At 44.6% G+C, this 24527-nt stretch overlaps 1 protein-coding gene across 4 annotated transcripts in view; it reads right to left on the bottom strand.

Moving 5' to 3' along the window:
* TRDMT1 (tRNA aspartic acid methyltransferase 1) overlaps positions 1 to 24527 on the bottom strand; it is a 295294-nt gene that overhangs the window by 103518 nt on the left and 167249 nt on the right. For all 4 annotated transcript variants that reach the window (XM_086941779.1, XM_086941780.1, XM_086941782.1 and 1 more), the window contains one exon: positions 10351 to 10416. In XM_086941779.1, the coding sequence (XP_086797905.1) occupies positions 10351 to 10416 (66 nt within the window). The remainder of the gene's footprint in view (positions 1 to 10350; positions 10417 to 24527) is intronic.

Raw genomic sequence — 24527 nt, 5'->3', positions numbered from 1 at the left:
TAAAATATATTCTTTATTACGTGACGTATCACGTACCCACGTGAGACGCCTCATGACGCGTCGCCTCTGCAGCGCAAACCAAACCCGTAACGTAAGCGCGCCGCAGCACACTTACAGATATATATATATTTTTTTAACCTTAATTAGACAAAATCCACACATGCACATATCTTGAGGCCTTGCAAAGGCACATCAAACAAACAATCCCTACCGCTCTGGACTGTTTAGAATGTTGACAGACACCGGAGAGCCAATCAGCTCCGCTTCGCAAAGTTCCGATACGCGAAAAGTTTGCGAACCGGAGCGCTACCCGGAGCGCTGTTACAGATATAGCTGCCCGGTTAGCTGCCGGTTAGCTGCCTGGTTAGCTGCCCGGTTAGCTGCCCGGTTCGCGTACCAAGACGCGTCTCTACGGCGAAAAAATCGAATTTTTTTTTTTTTTAGCTTAGCTGCCGGTTAGCTGCCCGGTTAGCTGCTCGGTTAGCTGCCCGGTTAGCTGCCCGGTTCGCGTACCAAGACGCGTCTCTACGGCGAAAAAAATCGAATTTTTTTTTTTTTTTGCCCTGCGTGGCTCTATAATATCCCCCTCATCAATCCTAGGGGGTCAGGAGGGGTCTACCTTGCCCCCTTTCCTTCATTTCCCCCTTCGTTTTTCACCACCTCTTGTCTCTCGAGAGACAAGATGGCAGCCGCTCCGGACTGTTTACAATGTTGACAGCCAATCAGCTTCTCCTTAGACTCCCGTTACGCTGCCGGTTAGCTGCCCGGTTCGCGTACCAAGACGCGTCTCTACGGCGAAAAAATTGGATTTTTTTTTTTTGCCCCGCGTGGCTCTATAATATCCCCCTCATCAATCCTAGGGGGTCAGAAGGGGTCTACCTTGCCCCCTTTCCTACATTTCCTCCTTTGTTTTGGCCTCCTCTTGTCTCTCGATCCTACCGAGAGACAAGATGGCGGCCGCTCCGGACTGTTTAGAATGTTGACAGACACCGGAGAGCCAATCAGCTCCGCTTCGGAAAGTTCCGATACGCGAAAAGTTCGCGAACCGGAGCGCTACCCGGAGCGCTGTTACAGATATATATCTTGTTTTAAATGTTAATTTCTCAAAATCCACTGGAGCACATATATTGAGACCTAGCAAAGGCACATCGGGCTAACAGTCCCTACAATTTTGCCAAGTTTCGTGCAAATCCATTCAGCCGTTCGGGCTAAAAGTGAGGCCAACCGCCCTATGGAAATTAACATGGGAAAAACGCGTTTTGGGACCCCCCTTTTTTCTCGGCCCCCCCTTGGCGAAACCCCCCCAAATTTTCAAGAGCTGCTCAGAAACAAAATGTGCCATTTTCCTGAAAATTTCAGCCGATTCTGTCCACAAACGCCAAAGTTATTAGACATAGAATTTTCAAAAGTCCCATAGGGAAAAAATCCTAACTATATATACCTACTGGCGACCGCCAGTAGGTAATATATATATATATATATATATATATATATATATATATATATATATATATATATATATATGTATGTATAGGCATTTATATAGCGCACTACATACCCGGAGGGTCCCAAGGCGCTTCGACCGCTGCGAAACCCTTCCTGGCTTCCCTGAGAGATGGTCCCTTAATGGGTATCTCCAGGGTGAGACCAGGCATCCCCGGCAGTCTGGTGGGGCCGTTAGTGAAGATGAGGCAAGCTAATGCCCAGAGTTGCCGAGTGTGATCGCTGATCAGAGTGGGCACCGAGGCGAGAGAATTATCGAGTCCGCTGACCCTGGTCCAGAAACCTGCCGCGCCGGGAATCGAACCCTGGTCCCGGGCCGTCCTCTGCTCTCGGGTCTGCCGCCTCTAACCAGTGAGCCACACTACTTCACAATAATATATATATATCTCCAGCCTGTCCCTCGATGCACTTTCCGTGCGGACAAGAACGGGACACCAAATGACGCCACAGCCAGACTCAAAGTACTTTCACTGGTGATATATTTTTATTCATGCATACAGGGTGCAAAGCCTTGTCAAATGAGTTTCGGGCACCGGCTGTGCCCTTGCTCACTGACCATTCGCCATGGTTACTCCACCAGAATTAATACAACAATGCAACTTTCAAAAATGCGCGCCAACCTCGCAGTTTAGCAATAAACATAGGCAATGGACTTGTACCGGTAAATGCTTCACTGAATATATAAAATGGTCCCGCCATATTAGAACGGTGCATTTGAACTAGCCCAAGGTAAACATATCAAATTAACACCAACATCGATATACCTAGAAAAACGTAAAATGATCATAGATCATAATAAAAATGCATTATATACATGGCATTGGTTAGGTTGTTGATGTTATATAAAAAGATGTTAAAATTCTACCAGATGATGGGAATACAATCAATATTTAAAACCATAAAAAACATTGAAAACAAGGTTTCATAGTCCGTTCAATGGCATATATAGGAATACCTATGCTTAGAAATTAGTCCCATTAAAAATATAAAACAATTAACACTGTGCAAATACGCTGTGTTGGCATAACACTATGCATATGAATTGCAATGTCTACAATAATAATATTTGGTTTTAACAAATGCAACCTTACAACAGTAAAGTGCTAATATGCTGAATTTATAAATTCAATTGTAAACACAAGACCTGTGCAAACTTAACCATGCAGTATAGGAAAAGTGCATAGTGCAAAATGTAAACAGAATATATGTAAATGTAGGACTATCTAGAACGGTGCAAAATGCAATAATATTGAGAACCTTGTTTATATGTTGACTCTCACATAATCATCTGGTATAGGGCCAATTGCATTCAACATAAAGTTATCCTAGTGCACAAATGCGTTCTGTACCAGTGAAGTCTGTACACGTTACGCAAGTGTTAGCATAGTTGACATGTTGTATATATATGTGTGTATGACCATGGTGGAGAACGCAATTGCAAAGAAGCTTGCAAAGAAGAGGACACTCCTTATCAAATAACATGATAAGAAGCGAAAAGTGCATAGTGTGATATATAAACAAAGTTTTTTGTAATTAAAAACACGAAGTGTGTAATAGTTCATCTTGATTCAGGTTGTTCTCAACCTGCCCTCAGAGGATAGGGACTAGTGACTATTGGTATATGTATGCAAAATATGTGAGTCAGATACCTTTCTTAGTATGAACTCCAGGCCTGGAGTTCACTAGCCCAACATACTGTTTAGAAAAAGTTGTGGAGATCCTCCCCCATGTTGAGGCCCCCAGGAGTCTTACTAATGAGTTTGATAATGTATCTGGCCTCTAACTGGCATAGTCTCTTATCTATGTCACCTCCCCTTTTCGACTGTTCTACTGCGTCAATAACAAAGTATTGCAAGTTTGTTAAATCTTTGTTATGAGTAGTGGCAAAGTGTCTGGCTACAGGATATGTTAAACCCGTATTAACAATAGCTCTTATTTGCTGCAGGATGCGAACGTGGGCTGGGTGTTTCGTACTGCTCACGTACATTAGATTGCAAGTGCACTGCAGCACATAAACTGTGTTCTTTGTGCGGCACGTGAAATGGGCCCTGAGGGGAACCGGAGTTTCCTCAAATGGGGTAGTGTAGGTGGTGGTATTGACCCCGAATGTGCAGGCCCGACAGGAACTACACTTAAAAAAACCTTTTTTAGGGGACAGCCAGTTCTTTGATTTAATAGTTTCAGGGCTGCTTGTGACCAATTCATTGTGAATAGAAAATGCGCGTCTGAAAGTGATGGTGGGGGCTTTAGGCATGATCTCCTTCAAGACTAAATCAGTCATGATGATGGGCCATTCGCGTCTGACTATTTGACTTACTTGTTTGGCCTGCCTGCTGAAACCAGTGATTAGTCTGATTTGATTAGTGACCATATCATCTGGTTCGGTATCTGAGTTTTTCCTGTTATATATATATATATATATATATACATACATATACATATACATGCACACACACATATACAGAAGGTAACTTGGCAAAGTATATATATTTTTTTTTTGTGCAATACACCCCGAGAGTGACTTGGAGCAAAAGGGGTGCCAACAAGAAGAGGATTTAACTGTAGTCAACCTGTCTAAACAAGAACTATAAAAGGTGGAACATCAGGTACTACGGAAGGGGCTGTCTTTTTATCCAACAAACAAGTGGGATTACGTCCAAACACGTATAGACCTTCATCTTTTTATACATAAATTGAAATTAAAAAAGACGTTTAAAGGAAAGACATCCAAATCCTCTATAGATCCAAACTGGACAATTGACCCGCGGATCTACTAACTGGAATCGAGTTACCAGCATTAAGAGCACTTCATGGTTGAAGCGGAGAACATGACACAGGCAGCAAGTGACACGGAATTCCTAGAACAGAGCAACATAGCACAAACTGGTATTGTTAGCCACCTAAAGCAGAAATCAAGATTTGTACCAAGTCCTGCATTTGACATGATTGATAGCTCCCATGAAATGGTGATCAAAGATCTGGATAAACTAAGATCCAATCCGAAAGACAAAAAGGGACAGCATCAGAATATCTCTTTTGAAGAACGTAAAGCAATTAAAACCCTGCAAGAAGATCTATCAATTGTAATAAAAGCCTTCAGATAAAGGCGAGGACATTGTTATGCAGGACAGTGTTTCGTATGAAATGGAAGCCTTAAAACAGCTCAATGATCATGTGTGCTATGAAAAAATCTCCACAAAAGATTATAATCAAAGCATTCTTGAATTTTATGGAATGATTGATTTTTGGAAATGTAAAGGAATTCTGAGCCAGAATGAGTACAGCTTTATTAAAACAGATCACCCTGTGACCCCAACCTTCTATCATATACTATAACTGCATAGGAAACAACAAAAGACCGCCTGGGAGACCAATAGTCTCCTCGATGGGTAGTCTTTTGGAGAACACCTCGATTTTGGTAAATGAAGCACTTTGTCTTTTGTCATTGATTTAGTATCCTATGTCAAGGACAGTACTGATTTTATCAAACCCATTGTGAATACAAGCTGAGAACAAACATATCTGCTTGTAACTCTTGATATCACCAGCCTGTATACAATCATTAATCATGGTCAGGGTGAGGCGGCTGTCAAATTCTTTTTAAAAACCAGACCACTTAGATACACAGAGCATAATCAGATGATCTTACAATTTCTTTCATTCGGTTTGAATAATCATATTTTTTCCTCACACACAGACCTAATCCATCCATCTGCTCTTTAATAGCAAAAAGTGCCACCTCCAAAGAAGCAATTTGTCGCACCTCCAGAAAGGGAGAGATTGCGACACACTACCTTCTATAGAAATTTGAAAGGCGACAATGCAGCCAGAATTGTATATATTTATCAGTAGTATTTATTGCATACCTACCCACTAGGGAAGTGGAGTGCTTTACATACAAGTAAGAGAAGAATACATATAACCAACTTTGGTATGATGGATGGAATAGTGAAAATGACAAAAATGTTACTTGCATACATTTTGAAGATGTGGGTTTCAATTTCCTTATGGGGTAAGCGGTTCTGGTTCAGACTAACTTCAGGGACAGAGTTCAAAGTCTGGTGGTTAGGCAAGAACAATTATGCTTAGACTGTGAAGCGGGTCTGTTCAAAATCTCCTTGAACCCTAATTTCACAATGTCAGGCCTTCTGATCTATCGACCGCCAGGCAATCCCTCTCAATGGGTATCCAAACTTGCCAATTTCATCACCCCTTACTACATGACTTTAAGCAATTTTTCCCTATTGGGTGACTTAAACCTGCACCTAGAGGACCCCACCATCCCCTCATGCTTTAACCTACTGGAAGACTTAAAGGCCTTAAATTTGTCCCTGATAAACTCTAGCCCTACTCACATAGCGGGCCATTTGTTGGACCCTATAATATCCAACATCAGAGAACTAAACTGTATTGCTACCTTGCCTACTGGCTGGTCTGACCACCATCTTATTAATTTCAGCATTACTCTTCCACCATCCCCCAGCTTGCAACATGATGCTGACGGCTCATACAGAAAAAACTGGAAGCTAGTGGACCTAGAACTGCTAAATTCGGCACTACAACAAAATCCACCAAGCCATAGCTCCAACATGGATTGGCTAGCAACCGAAGCACATAACTGGCTTAGCGATGCAGCTAACAAATGTCTGCCCCCTACTCGCACCAAAGGGAGTAGACATCGCCCTCCGGCTCCATGGTTCAATGATAGTCTAAAGATTGAAAAATCCAAATGCAAAGCGCTAGAACGCAAATGGCGTAAAAACTACGCCCCCGATGCAAAAAGAAGCTACCAGGAAGCCAGGAATCTTTATCACACGGCCTGTGCAAAAGCAAGAGCTGCTTTTGTCTCAAAAACGATCGTGGAAGCAACAAATATGCCAAAAACCCTTTTTAACAAAGTTAAAGAATTGGCTGGTGCACACACTACAGCTGCCGCACCCCCACTAAACATGCAACAATGTCAGGCGTTAGCACGCTTTTTTACTGAGAAAATTGAGAAAATCATCCTCGATATCAAGGCAAAAAATACAGAACCATCCTCTCCCTCTGACCTCACACCTACTCTCATTGGTGAAAACCTACTGGAATCCTGGCCTGCCCTTTCAGTAGACAAACTGAATATAATTCTTAAAACCATCAAATCCGGCTCCCCCAGGGACCCCATCCCTATCAAGATTATCAAAAAACTGGATGAACACTCATTAGAGATCATTGCAAATCTTCTGAACTCATCCCTTGAGCTTGCCACTGTTCCAGCCTTATGGAAACATGCCCTGGTTACACCCCTCCTGAAAAAGCCGACTGCAAACCCGGAAATATTGGCCAATTACAGACCCATATCCCTGCTCCCGGCTTTCTCTAAATGTCTGGAGAGACACGTACATTCTGCTCTAGCCACGTTAGCAGAAGAGAATTCCCTACTACATCCATCGCAATCTGGTTTCAGGGCGGGTTTCTCTACAGAGACCGCCCTGCTTGGAGTCACTGAACACATCAGAAAGCTGCTGGACCAAGGTCAGACGGTCGCGCTCGTGCTATTGGACCTGAGCGCGGCGTTCGACACCATTTCCCATGAGACTCTCATCAAAGAGCTGCATAAAAATGGTGTACGAGGAAAGGCAGTGGATTGGATCCGGTCCTTCCTGACAAGCCGAACCTTCCAGATCGCATCTTCACGAGCCGTTTCGGACACCCTGCCTGCATCGCACGGAGTGCCCCAGGGGTCCATTCTAAGCCCGCTGTTCTTTAATATATATCTCAAACCCCTGGTCGATCTTGTTGAACAATCGGGTCTTACTCTTATGAACTACGCCGACGACTCCCAAATCATCTTTTCCCTATCCGAATCTTGTCCTCACTCCCCTTCGTTACTCAAAGAAGGACTCTCAAAAATCCTGAACTGGATGACAAAAAACCAGCTAAAACTAAACGGCGACAAGACGGAAATACTGGTGTTGGGAAAAGATCAAGATCTCTGGAATCCCGTACACTGGCCTGACCAGATGGGCGCCTTTCCTACCCCGGTGACCCAGGCTCGAAACTTGGGCTTTATTCTGGATAATTCCTTATCCATGAACAAACAGGCCAGTAAAGTAACCGGCCTATGCCTCACCATAGTTAAATGGTTGAGGAAGATCCTCTGGATGCTGCCTGTGTCAACGCAAAAGACCGTAGTCAATGCCCTTATTACATCAAGGCTTGACTACGGCAACATTCTGTACTTGGGCGCTAACAAATCTGTAATCGGCCGACTGCAGGTGGTGCAAAACGCAGCGGTTCGGCTACTCTGCAATATTCCCAAGAACTCCGGAGTTTCGAACCATCGCCGGAATCTTCATTGGCTCAGGATCGAAAACAGAATCCGCTTTAAAACTCTGAGCTATATGTTCAGAATTAAAGCAGGTACAGCGCCCAAATATCTTCAAACCCTCGCCAACCTCTATACTCCCAAGAGAAACCTTCGGTCGCAGACGGCAGTCTATTTCTGCGTACCGAGATTTAAACGGGCGAGAACAGGTGGCAGATCCTTTGCCCATCTGGGACCCTCCCTTTGGAACACGCTCCCCCCCTGCATCCGGAAGGAAGAAAATTACTTCAGGTTCAGAAAGCTTGTTAAGACCTGGCTGTTTGAATAATAACACTGAACAGCCATTTCCGCCCTCAATACTAGCTGTGTGTAGGCGCCGGGAAACCCTTTTTGGGTAGCTGTTGCGCCCTACAAATTGAAAAAATAAAATAAATAAAATAATTAGATGTTTTCTGGAAACCGGAATTTCCCAAATACTTTCCTTTAGTTCCTAGTGTTACTGTTGCTTACAGTGTCCTGAACTTTGTCACTCAGATATGTCGGTTGCCCGGCATATAATGTGTTATGGGTAAAGCAAGCAATCTTGTAGTCAATTCTCACTTCAAGGGGGAGGCAATGGGGTTGCCGTGGAAAGTGTGTGATATGCTGCTTGTATCACTTATATTCCTGTCCACATCCACATGGAGGTAATTACTAAGTCAACTGTGTGACTCCCATTTTTCAGAGTAAGTCTATGCTGCCTTCTGATTCTTAATCTCCATCTTACTTCAATACAGGAGAAGGAGGGGATTAGGACTTCAAAATTAGTTGGTAGCACAGCACTCATTTTACAGCTATACATCATTCTTGCTACTATTTACCAACTTCTGTGTGAATATATCCTAGTACATGAAGTTGCAGACACATATTTGTGGTGGAAAGTTGTAACATTTATATTCTGAAAGGCACAAACAAGCTAATTACAAAGGGGCTTTAAACTTAACTATTTTACTGCGGTGCCCAGAATCATGTAGGAAAAAAAGACATTTGTGTGAATCTGAGAGCAGGGGCGAGGATGGAGAGGGACAGTTGGTTCCAAAAAAAAATTATCCTAGCTCCCTGGATGGAGGACTTGATGTTGATTTCTAAACATTAGTTTGCACTGTGGGAAACGGAACAATTACAGTAATGCAAGGATAAGCAGGACTCGACCATATTGAATTGTGAACTGAGCAAATGTTCAAAGCTGAGAAAATGAACTAATATCAAGCTGTGCTTGCACGCCACCTTATGTGCAACTGCAAATGTGGAATGGGGCTGTGGTGCGACAAAGGTTACTCAGGGCTCAACTAAGTAGATGATATCTGTACTAACATGTTCTGTGTCTTGCATGAACGCAGCTTCCAAAATGGATTTCTACTCAGGTCAGGAGTAAAATATATTTTAAGATATTAAAGGTGAAATTTAGATGATCATTTAGGGGTGATAGTAAAAACACGTTGGCTAAAAAGTTATGGATGCCCCATTGGCTCAACCTTCAGTTTCCATTTCTCATTAAGAGCAGTAACTCTGTGTTGTAGATGAAGGATCCATCACTGGCTCTGCTGTAAGTAGCACTTTCACTGCAGCGCAATTAGAGAGAAAGGTATCACTAAACCAGTCCTGTTTAGGATAGCCCCTAATCTTGGCAACTTTTTTCTGACTGGAACAGGAAATAAATGTCCCCTACCTGCTGGGAAAAATCTTTCAGCACGTAGAGCATACTGCTTTTCTGTTTTCCAAAGCAACCTTCCACTTTGGAAAAACAAAAGGTACTGTTAAGCCTACCACGCTGTCAATGAATGGCATACCAGGCAGCATGGTTTTTTTTCCACAGAAGGAGCTCCTGATGTAGCGACGCGAACAGTTTTGGCTTAAGGCACCCACAATCAAGGTGACAACTTTAAAAAGGGTAAGGCTGCTGTGGCTAAACTGGTGGTGGTGTATTTTCTGCTGTCCAAGGAGATGGGTAGCAGGTACACTCAAGCCTAGACCTTAATTATTTTTAATGTCCATCCTGCTTACGCAAGCCTTAGTGACTCCAGAATTAAGGCTTACTGTTTCTAGCTCTAGGAACTCCTCAACCATGTGGTCACAGAGCCATGAAACCCAGTAAGAATATTAGCTGTAGTATAAAAGCCTGGCCCCGCCAATCCTGAGTAATTCTCTATTGCAATTTAGAAACCTCGTGCACTTTGGTATGTTCTCAAAAGATGCAGATACAGACGTTTGAACTTGTGTAATCGTGTGCATCTATTTGCAAATCTTGCTGCGTTCTTCTAAGCCCTACAAAGCCTGACTGTGTACAAAGCAATTCCTTTAAACTCAACATCAAACGATAACGATTTATTTTTGTTATGGCAGAAATCTCCTGTAAGTTTTTTAGTTATTTTTTCATAACTTTATCATCGTCGTTCTAATTACGTCACAAATGTTGCATTTTGTGTTAACACGCTTCCAGTACTTTTACTTTAAAGCTATATAAAAGAATAGAGTATTATAAAAAATGAAATGCACTGTACCTGGCAGAAGAAGCTTCAAAACCTTTGACATTTTCCAAAAGGATGTACTTAGGCCGTTTTAGAAGTCTGAAGAAAAAAATGCATTGAAAAATAGTCAACAATGCCTGTCAATTATGAATTTCTGTTTGTTTTGTAGTCTTTAACCTTACAGTTACATCCACTTTACAATTACAACTAAAAATCAAAACATATTCACTAACAGGCAACTCATATCTAAAGTCAACATATAGAAAAAATAAAAAACATAAACAATCCAATGTCCAATTAAAAACATGTACTACAAACATAGCCTATTTACAAGCAGAAAGGCTGATAGTCAAAACTATGGCTAATCTATCATTTATGTAAATTTTGCATTTTTGAGATTCACAAGCATTCAGCGGAATATCAGGCCTGATGTATGACATTTAAAATAATAGATTGGCTAACAAAATTCTAAATCATAGTGCATCATGATATGATCAATTTCATCAACATTTATGAGGTAGGGCGCAGATTGTGACTCACTGCGATTTGATGTCATCACAGGGATGTGGCCCGCGGGAGTCAGCATCACACAATGCCTGTGATTGCATTTTAAATAAAGTTTTTTTTTTAATTCAATCCATTTTCCTTAGATGAAAATGGACTGCAATTAAAAAAAACTTTTTATTTTGTTTCAGAGTTGGCAATGGTCTCATGGACCACTGACTGCTCCCCAACAAACTTTTTTTTTTAACATTCATAAAAGGGAAGGTGTTTAAAATGGACCCCTTCCAATTTCTGCATGGGTTGCCACCACTTCTGAGGTGTTAGTAAAATGTCAATGTTTTATGACTGGATTCGGGTCATAAAACATTGATACATAGGATTCCAATTTGTTATTTGCAGGGGACACCTACAACATGTCCCTTCAGACACACAATCAGTATCCATTCATAATCCTATTTCAGGGGCCAGAAAAAACTTCTCCAACTTCTAAAATGGGTTTGGCACAGAGATGAAAGGATTTGAACGGTTTTGAATGCCGAATTGCAGCATTTGCAACCATTAAAATGCGTAGAGCATCTAGAACAAGTCTTACGATAGAAAATGCAAGTAAATGATAGATTTCTGGGTATTTGTCGGCTTACTACAGTGCTACTCTTTTAGTTCTACTCATTTAGTGCAAAAATTTGTATTTTCGCATTGCGTGGTTCATACTTTCTTTTAACTGTTATTGCTTACTGTGCTGTCACACTGCACACCCTATGCATATTTTCAGGAAAGTTAGGATTGCTGCTCAGACCAGACCACCGAAGATGAGAGACAGATACCCCTAGTACAAGCATTGAAAATGCAACAAGTCTCGCCTTTGGTTAAGTTAAAGCAATTTTCTTTGCCAATGGTATTGTATAGCAAAGCAAATGGCTTTAACCGTCGTTTTGCTGTAAGCAGTTTTTAAACTAGAAAAGCGGTAGGCCCAGAACACACGGACAGGCCTGGTGAAATGGGGATAGGCCTTTGAGAACAGGGGAAGAAGGCCTGCGAGTTCACGGGGAGTTCTGGGAACCACAATACACCAAGCAGCAAAGGTGGGGCCTGACAGAATAATGGAGGCAAGGTGCCACCCTGGTCGACCCTGAAGCTCAGAGAATTTAGGCCCTGGTAGAATGGCGGCGCGCCCCACGTCGGGCTGCCACACCATAGGTGCACTTGGCCGCCAGTGACAAGTGTCCGAAGCAGACCAGTTTTGCGTGTGCAGTTGTGCCGAAGCGGTCCGCGAGAGGGCATTGTTGGCCTCCTCTTCCTTTGCCTGCAGGGGCAGCAGGTGAGCGTGGCGGCAGCAAGTTGGGTGCAATTCCCATTAAATGTCACTCGCCAGGATCCTCCGATCCCACCGAGGCAAGGCAAGAGCCTTATTCGGAATTAAGAATCCCTAAGCCATGTTATCGTCATTTTCAAGTAGTAGCTGCACAAAGGACAACATCACACTAAACACTCAATAAATTGACGGACACTACCCTCTTTTAATGGTGTTTTCCCTCACCTCCTCATAAAAGACTTCAGGATTTAAAAAAATCCAACATAAAACATGTCCCCTAGCACTTTAGTAGCTAGATGCCCCGCTCCCCCTCCCCAAGATATAATAGTTATGGTCTTATGTTTAAGACCTGGGAGATACAAACGGCAAACCAAGAGGGTTCTACCAATGTGTTAGTTGCTAAATTGCAAGAGACACATGCTAGAACAATCTATTTTATTTTATGATGAGCGGGTGTATAGCGGGTATAGCTCAGAAGTAACTTCCCGGCGCACCGCCATTTTAATGGAACATAGGGCATTCTTATATTGTATACAAACATCTGTGATTACCTACGAAGTGGTACCTAATTAAACAAGCATTGGAAATGCAATAGGTCTCGCACCATTAGAGTTAGTGTTTTTAGAATTGTTTATGGGTTTTTTTTGTAAATGTTTAGCATTTTTGTTTCCTGTAGCCAATGCTAAAGAATTACAAATAAAAAAAGCCATAAACATTTCTAAAAGCTCTAACTGAAATGGTCTGAGACCTATTGCACTGTGTGAGGGTGAGGGGTTGAGGGTGAGAGAGGGTGAGGGTGAGGGTGGGTGAGGGTGAGTGAGGGTGAGGGGTTGAGGGTGAGTGAGGGTGAGTGAGGATGGGTGAGGGTGAGTGAGGGTGAGTGAGAGTGAGGGTGAGTGAGGGTGAGGGTGAGTGAGGGTGAGTGAGGGTGAGGGTGAGTGAGGGTGAGTGAGGGTGAGTGAGGGTGAGTGAGGGTGAGTGAGGGTGAGTGAGGGTGAGGGGTTGAGGTTGAGGGTGAGGTGTTGAGGGTGAGTGAGGGTGAGGGTGAGTGAGGGGTTGAGGGTGAGTGAGGGTGAGGGTGAGTTAGGGTGAGGGGTTGAGGGTGAGTGAGGGTGAGGGGTTGAGGGTGAGTGAGGATGAGTGAGAGTGAGGGTGAGTGAGGGGTTGAGGGTGAGGTGTTGAGGGTGAGTGAGGGTGAGGGTGAGTGAGGGGTTGAGGTTGAGTGAGGGTGAGGGTGAGTGAGGGTTGAGGGTGAGGGGTTGAGGGTGAGTGAGGGTGAGGGTGAGTGAGGTGTTGAGGTTGAGTGAGGGTGAGGGTGAGTTAGGGTGAGGGGTTGAGGGTGAGTGAGGGTGAGGGTGAGGGGTTGAGGGTGAGGGTGAGGGGTTGAGGGTGAGTGAGGGTGAGGGGTTGAGGGTGAGTGGGGGTGAGGGTGAGTGAGGTGTTGAGGTTGAGTGAGGGTGAGTTAGGGTGAGGGGTTGAGGGTGAGTGAGGGTGAGGGTGAGGGGTTGAGGGTGAGTGAGGATGAGTGAGAGTGAGGGTGAGTGAGGGGTTGAGGGTGAGGGGTTGAGGGTGAGTGAGGGTGAGGGTGAGGGGTTGAGGGTGAGTGAGGGTGAGGGTGAGTGAGGGTGAGGGTGAGTGAGGGTGAGTGAGGGTGAGGGGTTGAGGGTGAGTGAGGGTGAGTGAGGGTGAGGGTGAGTGAGGGTGAGGGTGAGGGGTTGAGGGTGGTGAGGGTGAGGGTGAGTGAGGGTGAGTGAGGGTGAGGTGTTGAGGGTGAGTGAGGGTGAGGGGTTGAGGGTGAGGGTGAGGGGTTGAGGGTGAGTGAGGGTGAGTGAGGGGTTGTGTCTTAACTTTGGTCCCAGCACCATGAAACAGGAGTCTCTTGAGGGGATAAAGGTGGGCCTGGCAGTCAAATGTGTGCTGTCATTGGCGAGGAGTCAAATAATCAGTGATGCCTCTCGTTGCTCTTAACTTTGGTCCCAGCACCATGAAACAGGAGTCTCTTGAGGGGATAAAGGTGGGCCTGGCAGTCAAATGTGTGCTGTCATTGGCGAGGAGTCAAATAATCAGTGATGTCACTTTCGCTATCCTCAGCGAATTAATGAGCTGATGTCCATGTGCATATACATTCCACTCTGTACCGCGAGGATTGTTGTGGGTGAAAAACGCTCTTAAACTTATATCCTGGAGGCGTGATCCAAACCAGGTTTTCTAGACCCACAACAAAAAGCAACGGTTTATAAAAAATATATAATTGGAGAGGTTAAAATGTGATTCAAATAGTAATTCAATTCCCCCCCCCCCTCTCTCGCGGTCCTTGCTTCCTGGAAGGGAGCCAAGCCCTTGGGGCGGGTTGCTGCAAAGCAGGACAGGCTGTGGTATGCACGTGCAACAGGAAATGAGGCAGCCTGCGCCCACGAGGACTCTCTCGAGCAGGGTTAGGTGCACAGTTTGTTTAGAATGTGTCCGTCCTGTAAGCTGAATGTTGCACCTTTGAACTTGTCGCGGGAAAGGCAGAGTTTTGTTTTTAATATACAAAATGTTTTACCTCTGCAGAGACGTCTGGTCCTCGAGGAACGAATGCATGGTTTCCCAAAGTCCAGCAGCATGCCCTACTCCCAGAGTCGAGGCGAACATCCATCACCCCATAAAGCGTTTCCCACTGCTTTTTACGAAAGTCAATAGATTACAGATATAAACAAGACGGAGGGAAGGAAGATAAGGGGAGGGGGGAGGAGAAATGCGACACGGCGGGCAGGGGAGGGGGCGGGCAGGGGAGGGGGCGGAGCGGGGAGAGGGAACAGACGAAGGAACGGCAGATAAGGGGAGGGGGGAGGAGAAATGCGACACGGCGGGCAGGGGAGAGGGCGGAGCGGGGAGAGGGAACAGACGAAGGAACGGCAGATAAGGGGAGGGGGGAGGAGAAATGCGACACGGCGGGCAGGGGAGGGGGCGGGCAGGGGAGGGGGCGGAGCGGGGAGAGGGAACAGACGAAGGAACGGCAGATAAGGGGAGGGGGGAGGAGAAATGCGACACGGCGGGCAGGGGAGGGGGCGGAGCGGGGGCCTGGAGTGCGGCTGAGGGAACTGATGTGCACGCGCTTTTAAGCTCAATGCGCATGCGCATTGAGCTTAAAAGTCACGGGCACTGCAAGGAATCGCCACGATTCCTTGCAAGTTGGATAAAGAGTGGATAAGCCCCCATAGTCTCGCTTGCTCGATGCGCATGCGCATCGACAGGCGAGACCTAAAAAGAATGAGCAATTTTTCAGTTTTAAGATATTTCTCCGTCTACTACAGATACAAAGTCAACAAAAATGTGTTCCTAGTTAAAAAGCAATAGAAGAAATGGAATAGAATAGATGCCACTGGAAAATGAGCATATATCAAGTGACCATGATACAGTCAGAGGTCAGTTCAAGGACAACGGACCCACCATTTTGAAACCACACACAATGTGGACTTGTGTATATTTCATTCCCAGTAGCCCTCAGCAAGATGGGACGGGGGCACAACAGGCCTATCTGCAAGATGCCTGGCCTCACTACAGAGGCGTCGGGGCAGTGTGTAGACCCCTAAACCCCGAAACTAGTCTTGGATTGAGCGCGCGGGGACTGGTCTGGCGGCGAAAGAGCTCAGAGCTGAGTCAATGAGGATGCCCGGGCTGCGGACCGGCCACAGTCTAGGGGTTGGTGCCAGGTGGTTGTGTCAAGGCCGCATGGAGGTGGGGGTGGGTGGGGCTGTTTCCGACCTGGTATCTAGAGGGCTCGAAGTGTTTGGGTCTTGGTGCCTGTGTCAAGACTGCCATCAGGATACCTACAATGTATCCGCCTGTTTCCACCCCGGTAGCTACTGGTTTTGTGGAGTCGCGACCCCCACACAAGAATGTTCAGTTTTTTTTAGTGTATTTTTGGGCATATTTGTATAGCAAACTCGACCCAAAGGTATTGGAGAACTTTACATGAGCACCGATTACTTACACATTCAGGCACAGGGATATTAAGTGATTTGTCCAGAATCACAGGATGTGGACGCGACCCCAAGGCTCGAAACCTGGTTTCCAGAACAAAAGACAGTCTAGCTGACGGACCACATCCTCTGTTCGCTGTCAGCTGGGAGCGCTTGAAAAGCATTCCGTGCGCGGTGGGCGCTGGTTGAGTTATCCCTTATTCACACACCTCTTTACATGGATGGGAAAAAGGCACCCTAAACCCCGGTGTACCACCTGAGCCTGCACTGGCAGGGGGCCTGGGAGGGGTGGGCACAATCGCTCCCTGCCCGCATCCTTGTAAAGAAAGTTGCCATGGTGCCATCTGTAGCGCACGGACCTGGGTCATACCAGCGTCCCTATTTCATTTTGAGAAGTATTATAATTCTCTCTATGAATGGCGTGTCGCTCTTATACACCCCATTAGCCCCCCCCCATCCTACACGTGAATATTTAGTTTGCAATGTCTTTGTCTCAGGCCCCTGGCCCGCATTTTTTTGCCCTGAGTGCACGTCCCTTGAAGGCCACCGGTTGAGGAAATGACGGAAAACAGTTTTGCATGATCCTGGCCTTGTAACTGCGGGTCACCGCTCCACAAATTGCAAAAGAGTGTCTCTGATTTCGGGACAAGCTGCCTCTAATGTGGAGACAACACATCTGCACTGTTTCTCTGATTGTAGAGACAGTTCCTCTGATTGCGCGTCTCGTGACAGGGCCTTTCTTTTTAATTGTGGGTTAATCTAATCCCATGAACTGTCTCTCTAAATGTGTGGCGCTGTTGTCATAAGCGCTGCGTTATACAGCTGACAACAGACCTGAGTCCCTCTAAAGGCGGGACGCTGCTTTGCTGAAGCTCTCCGTCTCGTGACAGGGCCTTTCTTTTTAATTGCGGGTTAATCTAATTCCATGAACTGTTTCTCTAAATGTGTGGCGCCGTTGTCATAAGCACAGCGTTATACAGCTGACAACAGACCTGTGTCCCGCCAAAGGCGGGACGCTGCTTTGCTGATTTCAATGCTCTGTTCCTCCTACTATAAAACACAGTTTCTCTGATTGTGGCGCCGTTCCTCGCTTTAAAGGACACTTTTCTGTAGTTGTGCGACACTGTTCCGTCTGATTGTGAGGCACTGTTTCTCTGGTTGTGTGTTGTGTGACACTGTTCGATCTGATTATAAGGCACTGTTCCTCTGATTGTGTGATATGTGATGCTGTTTGTCTGATTCGTGAGACACTACACCTCTAATTGCAAGACACTGCGCCATCGATGGAGTTTGCTGCGCGTGCCTGCCCTCGACAGAGACTTTTCTCTTTTGGAGTGGTCCCACTTGGACGGACTGCCCTGCTGGCGTAAAAGGTTTATCTTCTTCTTTATGGGGCCATCTGTTTCGCCCCATAAAGAAGATAAGAAACCTTTTACACCAGCCGGAAGTCGGGGAAACCAGTCCGAATGGGACGGCTCTAAAAGAGAAAAGTGTATGTCAGAGGACGCTCTGTTCCAATGGCTGGCCACCGTTTACACTAAACGGTGACGCCAGCCAATGGAAAAGAGGGGGGGGGCTTAAGCTTGCTAGTGAAATCTACCCTAAAACATAAGATCTTGCAAGCAAGACTGCGCATGCGCAGCCTACGCTAGCCGAGACCTAAACATGGCTTTACTTTGCTAGCCTTCCTTATCAGAAAGTCAGAGCATGTCAGAGGGTCTACATTTGTTAATATAAAAGGACCCGGGGTTACACTTGTATTCAGATAATCTCTACATCTTGATTCTAAACTATTTATGAAGGGTAGAAAGCAATGGTGAAAGGCACCATCTCACCACAGGGACATGAAATGTCTGATGCGCACTGATACAGCTGAAGACCCTTTTTGTCTGCTTAAGTTTAAAGAAAAAATCTATGGTAGCACATACAAGGTCCCAATAACACTGTAAGAAGTAACTTTTTTTCTAAATCGTTTTTAGGTCAAGCCTGGGCAGCCCATGTGCAATTCTGAGAGTGTGGACTTGAAGCTCCGCCCACTCTTTGCCCAAATTTTTTCACTGGCTTGTGTCATTGTACTTTAAAAACTGTCGCTTTTCATTCGTTGATAGGCTTAGTAGCCCCTCCTTAGTACTACCTTGTCTCATATTGTAACCTACCATGAGGACAACCCCTTTTACATGTGTTTTTGCTTGGTGGGCTTTAATTACAGCCTCTGAGCACTATTTAGTTTAATAGCTTTCACCTGCCTGCTGTTGCAGGCAGCACATGTTCTCTCGCAACACTTTATATTTTTTTTTACTTCACGTGGCATGCGATGCGGAAAGTAGCGGCTGTGCCTTTGCTTCATTTGCTGCGGCAAATGACGGTGCATGTATTTTTTTTTTTACTATTTACTAAAAAAATGTTTTTTTTTAAACTGCCCCATGCCGCAGTCAAACTTTAATGGCGGCCACACCTCTTTCCTTTAACGAGCCGAGTCTAAGGAAAGGGGAGCGGTCGCAATTCAAGTGACAGCGCGGCATAGGGTGCTTTTACAAAAAAAGCATTTATTTGTTAACTTCACAAACAAATGGTTTTCTTTGTAAAAGCGCCCCATACCGCGCTTTCACTTTAATGGCGACCACGCCCCTTTCTTTAGACATAGAACGTCTAAAGAAAGGGGCGCAGCCAATTTAAAGTTAAAGCGCCGCATGGGCATTTTTACAAACAAGCATATGCAATGCAATAGGTGTCGCATATACTTTCTTCAACTGTTGCAGTTGAATGATTTCTTACTTGACTCAGGGTGTATGTTTTTGTCTGGGTAATAAAAACGTGTTGATGGAACTATTAACATTATTGCAAGCAGTATTAGAGATTAGGTAGTAAACTGGTTGCAAAGGAACAGAACACCGACTAGTGAAAATGTAGTAGGATGCAGGGATACTTAGAGGCAGCCGGTGTGAGAGGCGTACTAAGGCACAAAGGCCCTGAGAGCCGCCAGGGGGGATCTGGACAGCTTTCGCTGCCCAATGGTATGCTGGAAGATAAGATTACCCTTAAGCAATCGAGTCAGATAGGAGAATGCAGGGTAGAGGGGATTTAAGCAGACAAGTAGTGTTCGGGGGTCTGTTAGGACAAAGGGGTTCCCTTGTTTTTGGGGGACACGAGGGGCAGCCACAGTTCATCCCATTTCCTGGCCAAAGGGCGTCTGCAGAGACTACAGGCCTCTTCTCCGTGAAGTGCCATGCCTTCAGCTTCTTCCTAGTGTACCAAGGCACGGCCCAATTTAACGTGGAGGGGGATGAAATGTTTTCCCATTCGCCGGTGATGGCGATCTCCTCCAGCAAGAATGCGGAAGCAGTCCCTTTTCAGTCAGTGCCCGACTGCTGTTGTTCGAAAAAACATGAAGGAGAGCAAACTCATGACCCAGGTCCACTGCTCACACCTCCTACCTCTAATGAGCTTGGCTGAGTCTACTCTGATTTGCGAATCTCTCTGAGACAACACCTGGCCATGCTAGGCCTCAGGGGAAGGGCGTCTGGCTTTTAGGACCACTCACGCTTCCCGTAGCTCAAAAACTGCGATGAACGCTTTGATACCATGAGAGCAAATAGATAAGAATCAGGGAAAATCTGAGGTAAAGAGGAGCTAACAAGCAGCACTTTATTCTGACAAAATTGGAGTCTGCTGCGGGTTTCTACAACTACTGCCACGTTCCTAGATGCAATCAGGCGTGCCTGTCACAAACCAGCGGTAATTTTGAACACAAAGACAAGGTCTCCTACAAACAACATTCTTCTGAAATTTAGCCGAATTTTATTATATTTTAGTCGCATTTATATAGCACCTTTTACTCTGAGGGCGGGCATGGATAAAAGAATATGTGTCTATGCTGTGAACTCTGTGGTTGTGCTTTGATGTCAAGCATGAGGACCAGAGAAGTGTGTTTATGGTGCTTGCATCACTGGACCCACACATCCAGTTTATTGTTTTTAGTTAATAAAAACCATCACAATACAAATACAAATTAAATACATGTTAAAAGGATATTACTCCAGTTTCGTTAAAACGTTAATAAATATTGGTATAACACATAATATCATGGATTTGTAAAAATAGAATATTCAGGACATAATTGCAGGGACTTTTCAATTTTCACCCGATTATTCCTATAGGGTATGCATCTGTTGTAACAAACAGGACTCGACAGTTCTAGATATCGTCATTCTGCTACAATTTTATCCTCTTATCGGTGTCACTGGCCCCTCTAATGAAGCAAAAGGAGTAAAAGATTGGAGGCTTAGGCTTATATAGTGTATGTATGACTATATATAACACCATATGTTACAAATAAATTGCCACCATATTTACTGAAAATCACTTGTAAGATTATCTTTGCCTTGGTGTCATGCACACATGTCAAAGGCTGTTCATACAGTGTTTCTACAATTGTGTACTTGTTCTTAGGTATGCTGTTGCGCAGTGGAGAGTGACAAGTGATTTGTTGCAGTTTTGTGAGGCTATAATTACACATTCTCTATTGATCATTGCCTCTTAGGGATTGCAAGTGGCACAGTCTGTTAATTTTTTAATCATCTTGAGGAAAGCAAAGTCTTCACCGCCTTTGTGAATCCTGGCAACCACCGTTTTTCTTACCTTGGCTAATAGTTACTTATTAAATGGAGGGATGGTCAGATTTGGTGCTTATCTTTAGTAGAGAGTTTCCTTCTGTGAATATATATTTGAGCTTTACTTGGATGAAGGATTTGTCCTGCCCTAATTAGTCTTCTGGGTGATGCAGAACGTTTTTATTAAGGCTGAATGACTCGCAATGGATGCCAGTATAGTGCTTGGGGGGCAGGTGGGATGAGGTCACATAAAAGAGGATGTCGTAAAAAAATGTATCACTCCGGAATAGCCAGTTTCAGCAGTCAAGGCAGAACAAGGCGGTCGAGAACTAAGCCTGAAGCTTCTGCGTGACACCTACATTCTGAAAGAGTTGGTGTAGAGTTGCCTTGGGGCAATATGTGCTTCTTGTGACTAGGCCACTAGGTGGACCAATGAAATACACAAAGTGTTCATTTCCAAAGCCAGTGATATGCTACGAGTAGATAGTCATAGGCTGACGGTGTTTCCATTCCCATAAGGTAGGATCTTGCCACAGTATTTTGGGGGTCCAGAGGCGAGACGAGAACACAAAGATTTAAGGTGGGGCACACTACCACCTCAGGGCGCAACCACCGTGCATTTGCGCCTCATTAGCAACCAGTGGCCACAAGCTTGCTCTGACTACTTACTTTCTTCTCGACTCTTGGTGCACGAATTCTCCTCCCAACCCAGCTGCCTTCATTTCATATCCTAATCACGAGTTTACTATCTGGGGCTGGACCTGCTATGACCACGGCAGAACACAATGAGTCCTACAATTTCGTTGAGGACAATAACCACAGTTTATTTAGGCTCTTTGGTGGTTTGCGCATTTGCTTCGTCCTGGACATTGATACGCATTGATATAAACTTAACGGATCCCCCGGGAAAATAATAAACGATCACTATAACACTCATTGGTTTTGAGAAGGTAAAACATAGAAACAAAGAGGCTAAGGACCTCAAGGAGACCAAAGATGGTAAAGTCACACTAAAACATGCCAAAGCAGAACCTCCTCTAGTAGATTTGCCAATTAAACCCAGAGTGGATATGTCCTCAAGCATCAATGCTTTATTACGTCTGGGTGAACTACATGATGTTGGCATGAAACCAAAACCATACTGATGCTATGCAACACAAACTAAAGGCCATCCGCAATAGCTTCAATGACCCTGCCAATAGACTTATGGAAGCTGAATCAAGATTCAGTGCTTTGGAAGACTCCAACACGTTGGGGGAAAACAATCAGACCTTACAACTCAGATGATGAGAACAATGGTGAGGGAATTATCAGAACTTGAGGATCACAATCGTTGGGACAACCTACGCATCTTTGGCCTACTGAAAAAAGTGGAATGCAGCGCTAAGTCAAGTGCAGAATTTCTAGAATCATGGATTTGACCCTCCCTTGGCCTCACCTTTGAGAAAGACTTCAAAATAGAAAGAGCACACAGGATTCTTTCAAGGTACCTGTCCCAGCACCTCTCCCGTCACATCGATATGACCAAGGACAATGATCTTCCGTCCACTGCGCTATCATCATATGGCAATAATCCTGGCTCACATAAGGAAAACCAGTATGTCCACTGGAATGGAGCCAAAATATTTATAGCGCAGCACTTCTTCAAAGAGACTATTGCGATCAGGAAAGGATATCTGGACCTCCGTCAACTGCGGTGAGACATCTCCATTCCTTTCGGCTTTGCGGGCACGGACAAATTCTGTATCCGGCTCAAAAGCAAACCGATATTCTTCACAACACCAGCGGATCTCCAAACCTTCATAGATCAGGTTGCGACAACTGGAGCCTCCTTGACCTCTTCCAGTAGCTTCACACCTCATTATACTGAACTTGTTATGCTTTACGATGTTAACACTGATCTTCTCCTTTAGGTTCATCAATGGTGAAATCTTAAATGCACACAGTTTGCGTACTGTACCAAGTTGATGTGCGCTTTCAACTGTTTGGTATGCTTTTCACTGTGTTTATATGGAGGTGGTTCATATGTTCCCCTTAATGTTTCAGCTTATGTTTTACATTTTTTTGCACTTACCCTATATGCCCTATACTTTAGTAATAATTTTGTGGTTAGGTGGATTACCCACCTAGGTAGCAGTTAATGTTAATTTTGCATGCATGCACTTATGCTACTATCATTCAGAGTTGGGCAGGGCCAATCTATACAATCATGGGATAGAGCTCAGACCTGTGCTACTTGGACTTGGCCTGCTCGTGGCCTACCTCTCTCCCATTTGAAGATAGGTGGAGAAAAGCGGCTACTCCGCAGTTCTGGTGTGTGCTGGGTTGCTGGGTGGGTTGGGGTTCTAGATGTATTTTGAGTTTTTTTCTCTTCTGTTTCTATTATTCCCTCTTCTACTTCTCTTTTTCCCTTGTTTAGCCTTCATCACTACCTTCCCTACTGTATACAGTTCTCTTTGGCAGGATTGTTATGCGATTCCTACATACTTATGTTGGCTCCCACATTATTGGTAGTCAATCTACTTTTCCCAGGGAAACTGAATCGTCACAGATGCACTTGCTCATCCTTCAAATGCAAAAAGATCGCAGACCATTGTAGCAAATTGAAGGGGGACATAATATTATTAGAGAAGACACATATTGAATCAAACAGAGATGCCAAGTTCTACTGTTCCTGGGTTGCCTAATCATTATTTTCCCCAGCAGTAAACAAAAGAATGGAGTTATCGGATTAATCTCTATGATATCTGAAGTCAACTTTTTATTTCCCATACATGATCACTATGGCGGTTGGCTTATCGCTAGGGTTAAAAGGAAGGACAAGGAATTTGCTATTGTGAATATCTATGCCCCGAATGATAAATGGGTGGAGTTTTGGAATGAATTAGATTATGTCTTTTAGAGCTCTCTGAAAAATTGGTTATGATCGGAGTAGGGATTTCATTTTACCGATAGGCGGGACCTTAGATAGACTGTCAACACACAAATTCTTGGGTAGCAGGTCCCATAACCCAATGAAACTTTGCTGTAAGAACAACTATCTGTTCCATGGTTGGAGGTTATTTAACCCATCAAGTAGTGATTATACATTTTACTCCTCTTCACACCACTCTCTATCCAGGATTGACTATATCCTGGTCGGCAAATCACTTATTCCAATGACCCAAAATCCCAAGATTAAGCCAATAATAATCTCAGACGACGCCTGCATATTGGTTGACCTTGACAACTCCATCCACCGTCCCAAACAACGGCACCTTTAAGATGCCCTCCTTGAGGATAACAACACTAGAGACAGAATAAATACTGCAATTATTCAATTTTTAAGGGAAAATACTCTGGAGGACACTTCTGCCAGTATCAGATGGAATGTCATAATGCCATCCCTTAGAGGGACATTAATAAATCTCGCCTCGCCCAATAATATGGCCAAGAACAAACATCTAACGGATAGAGAACAGGAAATAGGAACATTAAGTGAATCAATTAGACACAATGTTGGCTTAGAGGTGGTTCCAAAATCACGCAACTTGCAACATGAGTATAACAAAAACTTGAAATATTCCCAAAATAGGGGCATTACTTCTGCTATTAAGAATAATGCCGGGGAAACTCTTACCCCTCCCCCTCCCACAGACATTCTGGAAGTAATACACACTTTTTACGCTAGCCTGTATACATCCAGAAAAATGGTGAGCCCTGATGCCTGGAGCTCATGTGCCCTCCCCTCAGGTTTCCCAAGAGGACCACGCTTTTATTAATGGTCTGATTGGAAGATAGGAGAATGTCAGGACAGGAAAAGCCCTTGGCCCCAATGGC

This window comes from Lissotriton vulgaris, chromosome 10, assembly GCF_964263255.1.
Source record: "Lissotriton vulgaris chromosome 10, aLisVul1.2, whole genome shotgun sequence".
NCBI lineage: Eukaryota > Metazoa > Chordata > Amphibia > Caudata > Salamandridae > Lissotriton > Lissotriton vulgaris.
The sequence above is the reverse complement of the archived record's forward strand: the minus strand, read 5'-3'. Positions and strand labels throughout refer to the sequence as shown.